We start from the raw sequence: 14,811 nt of genomic DNA on the forward strand, positions 1-14,811 counted from the left end.
TTGCAAAGTTGACAAGCTTCTATAGAAAGCCAATATTCACTCAATAAAATCCATTTAAGTACTAGTGTGAGCCAGTAAGTGTGTATGGATTTTAAAGCCCACAGGAGCACACGTGATGTAAGAATAAGAAAGAAAATCGCCTGCTACTGAATAATAATAATAATAATTCATTCTTGTGTTTTTCATAAATGCACATCATGTTTGCACCTTAAAGTAAAAGTAACACATAAAACATTTACTTTAGTACGTATTTCACACATTGTGAGAACTGTTAAAGTGTTCCAGTCAATTTCCATTGAATTTATGCATATGGAGGGCAGGATGTCACCATGAACATGCCCAAAATAACCCCTCAGACAACATGCAAAGTACTTTCTACTTGTAAATTCAGTAAAAAAAACAAACTGTTGAATAGAGAGTTTTAGGGTTAGTTAGTTACTGTACTTTTCTGTTGTTGCCAGTGAATCCTTTTGTTTGTTTCCGTGGCTCTCGTCTCTTCCATTATGTCCCTTAGCCTAAAACAATTATGTAACTTTCCATACAGTTTTTGAGGCCATGCAAAATATCCGAATCTCACAGCGGATTGTTGATTAAATGCAGGTTTGCTCAGTAAACGTCCGACAGAGCGTAACGTTTCATCCCACAGGAGACGCTCCAAAGGTCCCGACTGTGAGCGGCGGCTGGCGTGAAGCCTCTTTGCGACAGCTGGAGCTTCTCTGTGTCCTCTGCTCTTTAATGGCTCACCGTTCAAACCCGCTACTCCTGGTGTCGCGTTTACACAGCTGCGAAGGTCTTCGAGGGATTTCGGTCTCCTATTAGATAACTTTATAAACAAAACGGGGACAAAACATTGCAATAACTTCAATGGGCGCCCAATGGTTCCCAGCTGAGAGTAGTTCCTGTAACCTCAGCAGAAACACGTGTCATATCACTGCAAGTCACTCACGTTAAGTCAGAAGCCACACCGTTTACAGTGGCACATATTTAAGGCGTGTCTGTAGATGCTTTTATGCAGAGAAAAGATCACGAGAGGGGAATTCTGATGTTTTGGAAGAGTGATGTGTTCGGTAAACCGCTGACATTTCAAAATGGGGGTTGTGCTCATTTCTCATTCCGCAGCGGATGGAACAGTCCTGGTAAAAGCAGAAGTGTGATGTTTTTCTTCTTCCCCAAATGGAGGTTTTACTGAATATGTTGAATATGTCCTTTTGCAAAAGCTACCAAGAAAACACAATCCAGATCTGAACGCTATGGTTAAGATTGTAAATGTTCAGGATTGGATATAGAGTGCTATGCAGCAAAACTAGAGCAGCTATTTCTCTCAGTCTGTGGTTCTATAGGCTCCATGTCTGCCCCCAATGCCTTTAAGAATCTAAGCTATTTTATTTTTCCTTTAGCCTCAAATCAATTCCAGACGCAGTGGTTTCCTGCCCTCCCCCCGGGGCCACACCACAGCCCTCTGAGTCACACACCATCGCTGCTGCTCCTCGGGCCCCGCACTTATTCCTGGAACTGTCGGACGTTTTTCAGGACCATCTCAGGTTCTTTCTGTATCACTTTCCGCGGCTCCACAGGATGTGCAATAACTAACGTTTCCAGCTTCAAATTATACAGGAGAAAATACAGATTATACTGCTGTTCAATTAGCAAAGCATGGGAACACGACACTGGCCTCTGGCCCAGGGCAGAGTGGTAATGGGTAGTTTGGATTGGCAGTTGGTCAATCTAAGGAAAACTATATTATTATCTTTTATAAATTAGATACGTCACTTTGTGGTTTGCTAATGTTTCTGCTTGTTGCTGAGTAAAACTGTGTTATTTTCAATTGACAAACATTGTAATTACCGTGGAGTCAGCCTATGTTATCTATCATCCACCAACAAAGTCTCTTTCTGCTCTTTTATTTTTTTTGTATTGTGGCTTTTCATGGCCCTTATGAAAATATTGGGGCCCATGTTTCAGGTTTTATTGCTTATACATAACACATGGCAGATAAAGAAGCCTCTGTTCTCTGGAGTGTCCTGGGACCCTCGGTCCTGGTCCGTTTCCTGTCGGTCTCCTCTCTCTGTCTGACCCCTGACCCTGGACCATGGGCCTTATGAATGGTCTGTAATAACTGCCGGGTTGATTGTGGGTCGTTCTGAGAAGATTTGCGGTCAGTGTTGGAGTGTGAGTGAAAACCTATGTGGAAGAGTGGAGCTGATGAAGATCACTCCAGTTCTACATTTCAGACTGAAGTGGGATGTACAGTGTCAGAACCAGATATAAACAATATATCAGGGTTTAAAAGGAACATACTATGCAAAACAAAGCCTTTATGACTGTGTTCCCTTATCATTAGTTTACTCAGAGTTGTATTTTGATTGATTCATATGTTTGGGTAATCCTGTATTGTATATGTCCTATAATATATATATCCTCCAGTCAAACATGGAAAGTTAAGGAAAGTTGTGAAGCCCTTTTTCAACAACAACAACAACAAGTCAATGAGAATTCACTGTTTGCTAAATGAAACAGACGAAGATGCGGGGTTATAAATTCTGCATTTTTAACGTCAAGTCAGTGGTCCCATTTCTATTGGAGAGCCGTGTTGGATCCATTTAGCAGTTTATGATGAACAAAATGTGAAATTATGATTTCACAACATTTATGTTGTAATTTATTACTAACTACTAGCCAAAATAATAATATATAATATGTCTCCTTTAAAGTTGCACAATGTAACTTTTCCGGTGATGGTGGGGGAGAGTTTGTTTGATTGTATAGAATTTAACTGAACTTTCTTGCATATTCATGGGTATTTGTAAAAGAAAAGTTACATTTTTAAGCATTGCTGTTACGCAGTTCACACATTTATTCACTAAGGTATTTAGTGTGTTCTCATTGCCCCAATCCATCCTCTTCGTCCACTCATTTACTCACGCCTCATTCACATCGGCCAGGTGAGTGTCTTGCCTAAGGACACGATAACACCTCGCTGTGGTCAGACCATCATCCCTTGGGTTTGGTCGTGAGTGAATGTACTGCAGGATGAAAGAGAATATGACTTGTTGGTTTATCGTTTAGTCCCGTCCCCTGGTATTTGTTGTTTGAATGTGCAACAGTAAAATATTTTTGTTGATTATAATCATTTCATCTTTCAAGCGTAAACAGCCTGTAAGACAGTGGAATCACTTGAATTGACTGGCAGCCATTTTGTGAAGAATGCTCAAAGTCCAATCAAACAAGTCTCATTAACACAATGATTGCATAGTTTCCGATATCATTGTACCAGCCTGCTGTTCAAAATGCTAATCACAAGGAGCTAATCAGAACAAGGACAAAACACATATTTGGGTTTATTTTTGAGCGGGAACATTGTGTGGGGTTAAATGAGACTTCAACTCAACAACAGTGAAGCTAATTAGGCAAGAGTTGTACTTGCCTCAACAATAGGCAAGTTCTGCATCTGCGTGGCTCATGGGTTTGGCCTTATCACAGAACTTTACAAACTCTTCACCACCAACCAAATACAGCTACCATTTTAGATCAATTGAAATTTAAAACATATTTTCTAGTCAAGAAATATATCATGTTCACTAAATCTGCAAGATGAACATGAGCTGGACGGGGGAAAGGAGCAGACTGAGTCGTCACAAAGGTGTTTGGGCAGAGGTGGACGGGGCAGAGGTGGACAGTGTAGAGGTGGACGGGGCAGAGGCGGACGGGACAGAGGTGGACGGTGTAGAAGTGGACGGTGTAGAAGTGGACGGGGCAGAGGTGGACAGGACAGAGGTGGACGGGCGTTCCTCATTGCCAGGTGTAACGGCAGGAGCGCCCCTGCACTGGCTGTAGATGGTTCTGGAGAATGCTGAGCGAGCGGAGCGCTCCAGGCCCGTTTCAGACGCCCGTTAGTTGCTCTAATTGAAAGGCAATTAAATCTCGGGTTTCGTGGTGCAGTGTCTGGTTCAGCTTTTAGCAGACCACAGAGAGCTGTGCAGAAAGGGGACACCCCCTGAGCGCCGCAGCCCGGAGCACTGCAGCCTCTTCAAACCTCATGGTCTTCACTGTGATCATCATTTAGTTTTGGTGTGTCTCGACACGGTGATTGTGTGTGATGTACAGTTTTAACAGCTCCCTGAGGTGCCATGTCTTCTACACTCTTCACAGAATTAACCAAACCAGCACAAAAAGGAGCTGCAGACATTTCTGTTCTGCTGCTTTTGCTGCTTTGGTTTTATGTCAATTATGAGAGTTATGATAATAGACCTCGGAGCTTACACACAGTTATGATTCATATAAATGTACACACATATATAATCTGTTTATTGCAGTGACCTGCATTTGACACTGCTTTAAGCCCTCAGCCCAGCGCTCATCGATCAGCTGCTCACACTGGCCCTTAGCTCAATTCATCCAGGGGCCCGACAGCAGGTGAGCCAGGTCAGATATGTCAGAACAGAGGTCAAACTTTTCTTGAACTATTTTAAATTAAACTGTAGAATCCAACAGGCCATAGAATGTGTTTATATCAGTCCTGTACAAACTGGCTCATGCTCTGGTACGAATAAAACATGAAAAAATACAAATACGGTCATAGCATGAAACCCCACTTTGCCTGTGCTTAACATTAGACCAGATCTGTGGTTCAAATGTTGACAAATGATCAACACAAAACCTGTTCATGTGGTCATATCTCAGCTTTGGGCTTCAAACTGCTGTGCCTCCACCAAGCATCTGCGTGTGTCTAATTCAGTTACAGTAATGAGCTGTAAGGCAGAGTAATTAGTGCGTCACACACTTCAGCAAAGCACTCGCTCACTGCTCTGTGCATCCAACATGTGAACTGCAGAATCCCTCAGCAGAAGGGACGCTCCACAAGTAAATGATTGTTTCTAGACTTTAAAAAACTAATAATAATAAAAAAAGACATAGTTTGCACTTTGACTTTTTGTTCAGAACTGTAACTTAGACTGCGCCGACATTAATGATAATAAGCAGACATGTGACCCAGAATCAGAGTTTTGAATGATTGCAATTAAGCTCAGGGCTGCAGGCGGGGAGGGGGGAGGTGAAAACAGCAACAACAGAATAACATAAATATGAAAATATGCACAAACATAACAGTTTGGTTCATTGTGTTTCAGATAAATCAATACAAATCTGTGTCCATCAAACGTATTCATTTACTTCTCCCTGCCCCGTTGCTCTCCACACACTGTTGTACTGATACATTAACCCCGCCCCTTTTGTGTTCCAGATTCTGATTGGCTGCGATCTGTCCCCAGTGTGATGAGTGACACCAGCAGGTCTGTTCTGAGCTAACCCACTCAGATCCACAAAGCGGTCTGTCAGCGCCAACAGGACGAGGAGCACCCAGGGCAGTGTCATGGCGCTGATGGGCAAACACGGGGCCCGGGGGATGCTTAAGGGCCTCCTCCTGCTGCTGGGGGTGACGGGCCTCTGCAGCATCGCATCTGCAACCAGAAGAGGAGCCACGCTGGATCACAGAGCGCACACACACGGGCATCCAGGTCAGGACATCGCCGTCAAAAGCCGTATTATCGTCAAGAAGTGGCGCTCTTGAAATGCGGTTGAACAAAAGAGCCCTTAACTGTTCAAAAGTGGAACTCAAGGTTTCTGGCTCCTAATCACTCGAGTTTAGCACTATCAGGACCATGCAGTGCCAGATGAGTGGGCGATTGAGCTCATCTCAGTCGAGTTATCACATAGAACTAGGTGTCATGATGTCTGTTTTAAGTTATTGATATGATCACTTGGGAGATGATTCTAAAATTTTTAAAAAGCATTGCCACAACAGAAGTCTAAACTGTCTTGCAGATTGGGGATTTTATGTTAATATAAAAAGAACACTAAGAAAGCATAAAACATACAAGGGGAAAATCAGATTACACTACTCACTGTCTTTGTCTAATTCGAAAACATTTTATACATTGCAAACTTGAGCGAGAAAGAACCCGGTGTGACACTTTGACAGCTGTGAAAACCACAGATTTTGTGAGAGCTAGATTAATTTAAATCTTTTTTTCACACTCCAGGTACACCAGCTTTAAGATATGTTGTTGTGTAACCTTAGTGCTATCCAATAGTCTTTGTAGAGGGATCATATCAACCATAAAATTAGCGTTTATCAGCTTGGTTATGTGACTGTGTGCGTCCTGCAGGTCACAAGTCCCTCCACAGACACCACCATCGATCAGGAAAGGTGGGCCAGGTGCTACACCGCTCCAAACGAGGCTGGGTGTGGAACCAGTTCTTTGTCATCGAGGAGTACACGGGCCCCGACCCCGTCTTAGTGGGCAGGGTAAGTCCTCAGTGTCCATATGTCACCGTCAGAGCTAAACGATGCGGGAAGTATCTAATTGTGATTTTTTTTTCCGACAAGTATTGCAATTAGACTTGAGGTTTATGTTTTGATAATCGGATTGAGTTAAAAAAAAAAAAAAGACTGAAATATGAACAGACAAGCTATGCATTTCAGAAGACGTCCAAACTACAGGGTTAACTGTTTTCATGCAGATTAAAAGAAACAGACTTCTCTCACTTTTTGAACAAATATGTACAACTAAGTAGAATTGAAAGTAAAACTATTTAAGTACAGTCTATTCCAAAAAGCTCAAGTAAATACATCTCATTACTACACAGTGCACACCAGCTCTGTAAGCGACTGCCCTTTTCCTCCCACAGCTCCACTCAGACGTGGACTCGGGCAAAGGGAATATCAAATACATTCTGTCAGGCGAAGGCGCTGGCACCATATTCGTCATCGATGATAAAACGGGCAACATCCACGCCACCAAGACTCTGGACCGCGAGGAGCAGGCGCAGTACACGCTCACAGCTCAGGCCGTGGATCGGGACACCAACAAACCTCTGGAGCCCCCCTCCGAGTTCATTGTCAAAGTGCAGGACATCAACGACAACCCCCCTGAGTTCCTCCACGGACCCTACTATGCCAGTGTGCCCGAGATGTCCAACGTGGGTGAGTGTGGCACCTCCAGTTATGTACGAATACAACATGCACTGTGGGTTTGATGGGTTTAAAAACTGAAATACAATCACAACTGGACCTGAACACTCATTTTGGGTTAAACTGCTAAACTGATTTTAGTCGTAGAAGAATCAGGGTTCTGCTTTTTCATTGGATAATCAACACAAGCGACACTTTTGGATTATGTTAATGTAACTTTCCTGGTGGAAGGTTTGCCACTTCATGTTGTTGCTTTGTCTTAAATGTTGGCATTAAACTTAGAAAAGTAGGTGACTCCTCTTGTCCAAGTTACAGTTCAGATCCGTGGAAAGGCGACACTACTCACAGCATAAATGTATGTTTTTCAAATTGTTTTTGTGCAATAAAAACACCTGAGATTTAATAAGGAGAAATAAGTTTAATGTAATGATGGGTGGCGACAGCAAGAAGGTCCTGGGATCAATTCCCGGGTGGGGCGGAGCCATCCTGTGTTGAGTTTGCATGTTCTTCCAGTGTCTGCGTAGGTTTCCTAAAGGTGCTTCAGTTTCCCCTACCTCTAACATGTACAATAGTTCACTGGTGTATGAATGAGTGTGTTGTCAGAGTGAATGTGGAACAGATGGAAATTTGGCGTGTTTACAGCATATATTTCATGTATGTTCATTTACATACACTAACCAAATAAAAAACAAACAAATAATGTCCAACGGTAAAAAGTTTCACAAAGCACCTTTAATACTTCTGTTCATATTTGAGAAGAAAAAGTATGTAATATCTGACTATAAACTGAATATTTCAGAAAAATCCAACATGTCCATGATATTTAGCTAAATAAAGCTCTGAATATAAGTACACACAAAACCCATTTTAAGAGTTGTTATTCCCATTTGCCTGACCCAACATCCACATACCAGCGTATACTTTCCACAAAAGGCTTCATAGGCACAGACGTCTGTTAAAATGCGCTTGAAGTCTTTTTCACACTCTGAGCTATGATATGACATTTCTATAAACCTTTCGAAAGAGTGGAAACTGAAATGCTGGAAGACGCGCAAAGTCACGTAAACGCAGTGTTTGAGTTTGGCTGGAGCTGCTCTCCAGCGGGCCCCGAACTCTCTCACTCTCTCAGATGTGAGAAGGCGAGCACGGGCCCCTGAAGGCTGACCTCACATGAACCATTCTGCTCCACTTTCACTCAGAGAAATCCTGACTGTGAGTGGAGACATCTTTAAAGAGCAGATCTGACAGAGCAGGGAGGACTGGTGTTTAGGCCCTTTCACACTCGTCCTGTGAAGTTTAAGCTCCAGTTTGAGCTATTCAACATTCCCAACACCACTGCAGCTCTATATGCTCTCCTCCGCTACAGACCAGTTTTATTCATGCATACGTTTGGAATCTTGATAGAAAATGTAATCAAAGAAGTGAAAATGAACTAATTAAATACCTCATGATGAGTACATTTGTCAGGTTTGACTACACATTTCAAATATAGTGAACATGATTATATTTGCCTTTTCCCCCCTAATTTGACATTTGACGAGTTGATTTTATAATGTTACTTTCTGGTTGGACATAGTTAAGGTAATTCCACAATATTGTTTCATATAGAGGGGTCAAAATCCATATAAATAGGAGTACTTGATGACAACTTTCTTTTGTCAAATGATTGTTTCAACAGTCAGAAAAAAACAAAGAAAAAATTGTCAGTTTTGTGTAAATCATCCTTGCTTTTGGATGGAATGCTGCTTATTGATTACATAAATATTCAGGGATTCAGATTTATGCTGCATTGACAAGGTCCTCGGGATCTCGGGAAAAAGTTTTTCCAAGTTAAAAAATACACATGAATACTCGCACAAGTCGGGGAAACAACTTGGCTTCAACACTTGCTGTGTGGAGACGCACCACACTCAGATGATTAGTCGATTATGTGATTGATTTGAGCTCTTTGACTAAACGTTTCTACATTCAAGGTTTTACTGTCAGCTGTACATATCCTTAGAGCTACAGATTTACACAAGAAAGACAAGACACTAGTTTTTAATCACCAAAGTAAAGGTAGCTATAGCCAGCTAAAGTTAAAATGGTAGAATTTTTCTGTAAATTTGACCTTTTTTCTTACCTTTTTCACAAACTGCCGTAGAGGTACTAGACGTAGAGGTAAAACTATGATAAATACTTCCCACAGGTATTATCCCACCAAACTAATCATTCATAAGTCATTTGAGCTTTGATGCACATTGCTTTATATGTTGAAATCATATTTGTTGTGTGTTGTTTGCAGGTACGTCAGTGATGCAGGTGACGGCCACAGACGCAGATGACCCCACATATGGGAACAGCGCTCGCCTGGTCTACAGCATCCTTCAGGGACAGCCCTACTTCTCTGTGGAGTCTCAGACCGGTCCGCACAACTCGCTGCCCAGCACACAATCCAAGCGTTTAACCCACCTCCCCGACACAAAACGACCGCGCAGATAACTTATGACCGCCCCAATTTCAGCTTGGACCCGACTGTCTCAAAGATAAATTCAACCGTTCGCAGTTCCCTTTTGTTCCAATTGTATTCGAATGCACCACTAAAAACTCCATAACAATAAGTTACCCATTTCGCAGTTATGGAAATGGACACAAAGCAAACGTTTACCCTTTTTCCAAGCAATCTCATACATTTAGACAAACTTTATTGATCCACGCGGGAAATTTCTGTGTCACAGTGGCTGAATTAAACAAGTATAGGAACACAACTAAAAGGTTTAGAAGAACAGTATATAGTGGGTCTCTGAACCGAATGATTAAATGGTTAAAAAATTATGTTTTCACACTTCACTGCATCAAAATCAGGACTAAACCAGGATCAAACTCACTACTAAACCTGAACTAGATCATGACTAAATAAGGACTAAAACAGGACCAAACCAAATCCTCATCAAGATTAAAATGGCTCGATTTAGAACCAAATAATGCCAGGTATGAATGCCTTCTAGTCTAGTTTAGTTAAAATTGACATTATTCATTACATTCTACATACATTACCATTACATAGTATTGCACGGATCTCAAAAGGAGCAGCGTGAAGCAATCGATTATAAGCGCCTTTCCCCAATGCAAACCTAGATTGATTTTTTGAAAAATGCGCTCATTAAAATGTACAAAAGCGATGTATGGTTTGGCCGGACTCTGCTTGTTTGGACTGCGCTGGATTGTCAGCTGGAGTCTGTTAGCAGGCCTCAGAGGACCCCACCACAGCGCGCTCGCAGCTTAAACACCGAGCAGAGGGGAAAGTGAGCAGAGTGCACGCATCTGTCCAGTGGTCGGGCTTAGGGCAATTCATGAACTGAGAGGCGTTCGAGAGCAGGCAGCACTGTGGTAAATCTGCCTAATCAAACCGGCCTGGCTCAAATCCACTGCTCACATTTCTAATTGGTTTGGAGATTATCAGCTTTTCATGCTGTCACACACACACAGACACACACACCGACACACACAGACACACACAGACACACACACGGCCCCTGGCTCGGCACAGACAGGCCGGGGGAGACGGGGAGCACAAAGACACGATTAGAGAGACAGAGATGGAAAAAACATTCAGTGTAACAGCAGCAGTCATCAGTCAAAGCAAGACGGCTCCAGGACAGTGACCTCTTAGAAAGTTAACATGCAGAAAACCATATGTGTTTCATGTGGGATAAGTACCGTGCTCTTTTTTTGTAAAATTGGACGATGTGTACTTGTATAGGATTTTTGTACAAGTAGAACCAAGGAACCAGCCGCAATAAAAGACACAATGACAAAAATGTGTTCAGTGGTAAAGTTCACAGGAGAATTGTAATGAAATGATAATATAATAGTCTTGAAAATTGAAGAAGTTTGGCTTCGACATAGGTATTAATACTGCAGAACTCAAATCTTGACTAAAAATACTTCTAATCCATAAATATAGTTTTTGGACTTGGACTTTAGAGATTAAATCACAATTTATTTGTAACAGCTAAAAAAGAATCATTGTGAGAATCGTAAGAAGCCAATTTCAGTTCAATCTTCACTTCATTTGGCTTTTATGTCATAATACCATTACTTTTCATTCAGAAAAAACATAGTACATAATAGAGGTAAAAGAGGTCAAATTATATTGCAACATCCTTAGGGTAAACTAATAATGAGCAGACATAATGCAACATGGTTGAAAGCTCATTAAAGTCCATTTTACATAATATGTCCCCTTTAAGTAATGCATTAACATAACTATGCATACATTTGTGAATGTTCATATATGTCTAAGTTCACTGTATGTTTATAAATGTACATCTGAAGTATAATATGCCAATATGTAAGACCGTATGTATATATTATGTATAATGTGTATACAAATGACGAATGGGCATATGTTTACAATTTACAATGAATATAAACTAACAAGTACAAAACTCTACAATAAATATCTTATCAACAAAGTAAAGTAACAATTCCGTTACATTCCACGAGCTGTGCAAAAGCAAAAGCAGGTTAAGAACATAACAGTACTAACTGATCCTGCCTGTTGTGTCCCTGAAGGCATCATCCGGACAGCGCTGCCCAACATGGACCGGGAGGCGCGGCAGGAGTACGACGTCGTGATCCAGGCCAAGGACATGGGGGGCCACATGGGGGGCCTCTCCGGGACCACCGAGATCAAGATCACCCTGACAGACGTGAATGACAACCCGCCCAAATTCCCCCAGAGTGAGTGCTGTATAGTGCTTTAAGTTTTATTTGAAATCATCAAAGTCTGTCGGAGTTGTGCGTTTAAATACCACTGAGACTTGTCTTAATGTTTCTATCGGAAAATGTACAAAACGCATGGATTTATTAAAGTCCATCAAAAACTCACAGTTCTTCAGGTTTGGGAGATAGGAAATGATTCAGACTTTTGCAACACAGTTTGAGAGAAGATCCACCTGCACAGCTCCAGATGGTGAACCAGGACAGAGATGACTTATTCAGGAGGAGTGGGAGGGGCCACAGAATGCCGGATGCACCCGAAAAGACTGCACTGAGAGCGGGTTCAGGGATCAAACTCTGCAGTGCCTTTAGCCCGGAAACAGCACAATCATGCTTATAATAAATAGACCAAAACTAAGAAAGAAAATATCGTTTTTGTGATATTCATTCAACAATAAAATACTTAATTTCATAGGTTGATGTGATGATAGTATCAAAACACTGAACACATTGACTTACTTCTGTTCTCATATTACTGTAAACACATTATCTTCCAGTGTGTCTACATTTGAAACATCCTGAAAGCTTTCATTATAAAAGTGTAATAACTATTTCACTTTGGACTCTGTGACTTAATAGGATGGAGCAATAACCAATAGCGATGTATCACAATTTCATGGTTATTGTTGCATCCTGTTATTATTGTTGTTACATGTCATATTCCAATATTTTAAAACATCTATGCTGTAATATAGTAAATTGTAATTGTAAACTTTAAAAAGTGAGATATAGAGAAACTGCCGAACACCATTTATGCTTAAATTAAACATTAATTATTATAGTAAAAGACTTTTCAGGGCATTTCTATAATAAACCCTCTCCCAAAAATGTTAATAAATATCATATTGCAAGGGGAGATTGGGACATTCGTCAAATTAACTACAACATGCCAGTGTTTACGTGGCAGAGAACAAATGAAATCAAAATGCTTCATAACATTACAAACAGTCCACATTCTGTGCAGCCTGTTGTCTCTGTGTGCATGTTGGCCTGGGGCAGGTATGGCAGCAGCTTGTGTCCTCCCTCTCTCTGTGTTCAGCTGCCACGAGTCATTCAGGGAAAGCCTCCGAAATGAAAAACAACAGGACAGACAGGCGTGGGGGCAGTGGGGGGCCAGGCAAGTGCTCCAGCGTGCTGCGGGAGGGCCAAACGGCATATGGAATCACGGATTCAGCAAATAACGCAGACATTTGAAGTGAACAAACGAAAAGATGGATCCAAGTAGAGTTGATGAAATTCATAGGAGGGAGGGCTGTGGCAGATATAAAAATAGTTGATGGGTAAAGACACGGAGGACTGAATGTGATGCAATAGCAATGAATGTACGTATCGGGCTGGTGGATGAAATCCCACAATCCCTTGCTACAGCGCCGGGGGCCACACAACCAATTGAATTTCATGACTTACCGGATTGCCACACCTGGAGCAGGCGGATACTGGAGGAAGCGCAGCAGCAGAATGATGAGGACACAGTGGGGGACTCCCTCACACATTAAGCACTGCACCGAGCCGCCCTGGTCCTGGGACACTCACGGCTATTAACACAAATATGTGCACAAACAGTCAATAATGGTCCTCGCTTTGCATCGCCGGCTGCACTGGACGAGTGAAATCTCAACGCAGTAGGGTTTATTAAAAATTATGAATATGGATTTATTGAGCATGTGAGATAAAAAAAATAATTTGAGTTCTGTTAAACGTATCTTAAATAAGACAGGGTGTTGAAACTATTCGCAGCAATGGTGAAGAGAACGTTAGCTGCATTAAAGGTTTGATCCTGAAGTGCAAAAGTGTGGGCACCTCAGATCTGGATTACCATCTGCCTCTTCTTTCATTCACACACTTTCTCTGAAATACTTTGTCTCTTTCATCTGTCTCTCTGAATCCATGAAATGTGACACGTACATCCAGCTTATGGCTCAGAAGCTATTTTCCGCAGGCTGTAGCCATCACAGTGACAGAGAGAGGAGAGAGAGCATGCAGTCAGGCTGTGGTCAGGGTCTAGGTGCTAAACGGCTCAAGACAGATGTGCACAGAGGAGCACTGGAGGCTGGGGTGAGGGGGGTTTGAGGGGGAGAAGGGGAGAAGGGAAGGGGCAAGGTGAGGCGGTGGACATATGGTTCTGGTGCTCCACTTCTGAGACACACACACACGTGCACCTGACACAGTATTAATATCCTGCGGGCCTGCTCTCTCCTCTGGGCTGCCTCACACAGATGGTAGGCTTCATGTTAATCTGCTGTGCCCTCCCACCGTGACCCGGGCCTCGTATAAAGAGTGTGGCAGCCGGCCAGCGCTCCTCTAAAAGCTGATAAAAGTGTTCAACGAAAACACAACAGTGACCACAAACTAACTGGCGCACCTGTCTGTGTCACCAGGTGTGTACCCCATGTCTGTCTCTGAGGACCGTGTGCCCGGGGAAGAGGTGGGTCGCCTCAAGGCCAAAGACCCTGACCTGGGAGATAACGGCCTGGTGACGTACAGCCTGCTGGACGGGGATGGACTGGGAATGTTTGAGCTGTCCACTGACTCGGAGACCAGAGAGGCCGTCATCAAGCTCAAGAAGGTAAGAGCTGCAGTTCAGGATGTATTACCTTCTAATGCTGGGGCCTTTAGGTGGGGCTCCCCTGTTTATTTGCTGACATTTGCAATATGGAAGTAATTTAGCACCATAATCAACAATAGTTTGTAATTATCAAATAAAGAGGCTGTTGACTATAGTCTCAGTTTAACTCTCCGTCTGGAAGATCATTTGTTTCATCAGATTTTCAACTTTAGAGTAGTTTAGTACTTTAGTCTAGTTTATTTGGCCTTTTTCATTATCATACATAATACATTTACATGGCATTTATTGTTGTACAGAGCCCAAAGGGAGTGGGCTGAGGCAAAAGCTTATGGATGCCAGCCCCAAACCATTGCATATTCACAACTGCAAGACTTTAGTGTATACACAGAGTGACGCAGAGCTAATAAATTACTTATATAATAAATGTACTTGTGCCATCATTTAAACATGTATGTAAATAGACTTCACAGTCAGCTGGGTGCTTGTGCCTTTTTACGGACCTGTACGCAGA

At 42.2% G+C, this 14,811-nt stretch overlaps 1 protein-coding gene across 1 annotated transcript in view; it reads left to right on the top strand.

Annotated features, from left to right (window-relative positions):
- Positions 1-14,811, top strand: part of cdh11 (cadherin 11, type 2, OB-cadherin (osteoblast)) — an 83,570-nt gene that overhangs the window by 53,522 nt on the left and 15,237 nt on the right. The window contains exons 3-8 of the mRNA XM_072436465.1: positions 5,240-5,513; positions 6,165-6,304; positions 6,688-6,982; positions 9,255-9,374; positions 11,528-11,695; positions 14,113-14,300. Coding sequence (XP_072292566.1) covers positions 5,369-5,513; positions 6,165-6,304; positions 6,688-6,982; positions 9,255-9,374; positions 11,528-11,695; positions 14,113-14,300 — 1,056 coding nt within the window. The 5' untranslated portion in view covers positions 5,240-5,368. The remainder of the gene's footprint in view (positions 1-5,239; positions 5,514-6,164; positions 6,305-6,687; positions 6,983-9,254; positions 9,375-11,527; positions 11,696-14,112; positions 14,301-14,811) is intronic.

The sequence above is a fragment of the Eucyclogobius newberryi genome, unplaced genomic scaffold (assembly GCF_026437365.1).
Source record: "Eucyclogobius newberryi isolate DKJ021-1_F unplaced genomic scaffold, fEucNew1.0.hap1 SCAF_8, whole genome shotgun sequence".
NCBI lineage: Eukaryota > Metazoa > Chordata > Actinopteri > Gobiiformes > Gobiidae > Eucyclogobius > Eucyclogobius newberryi.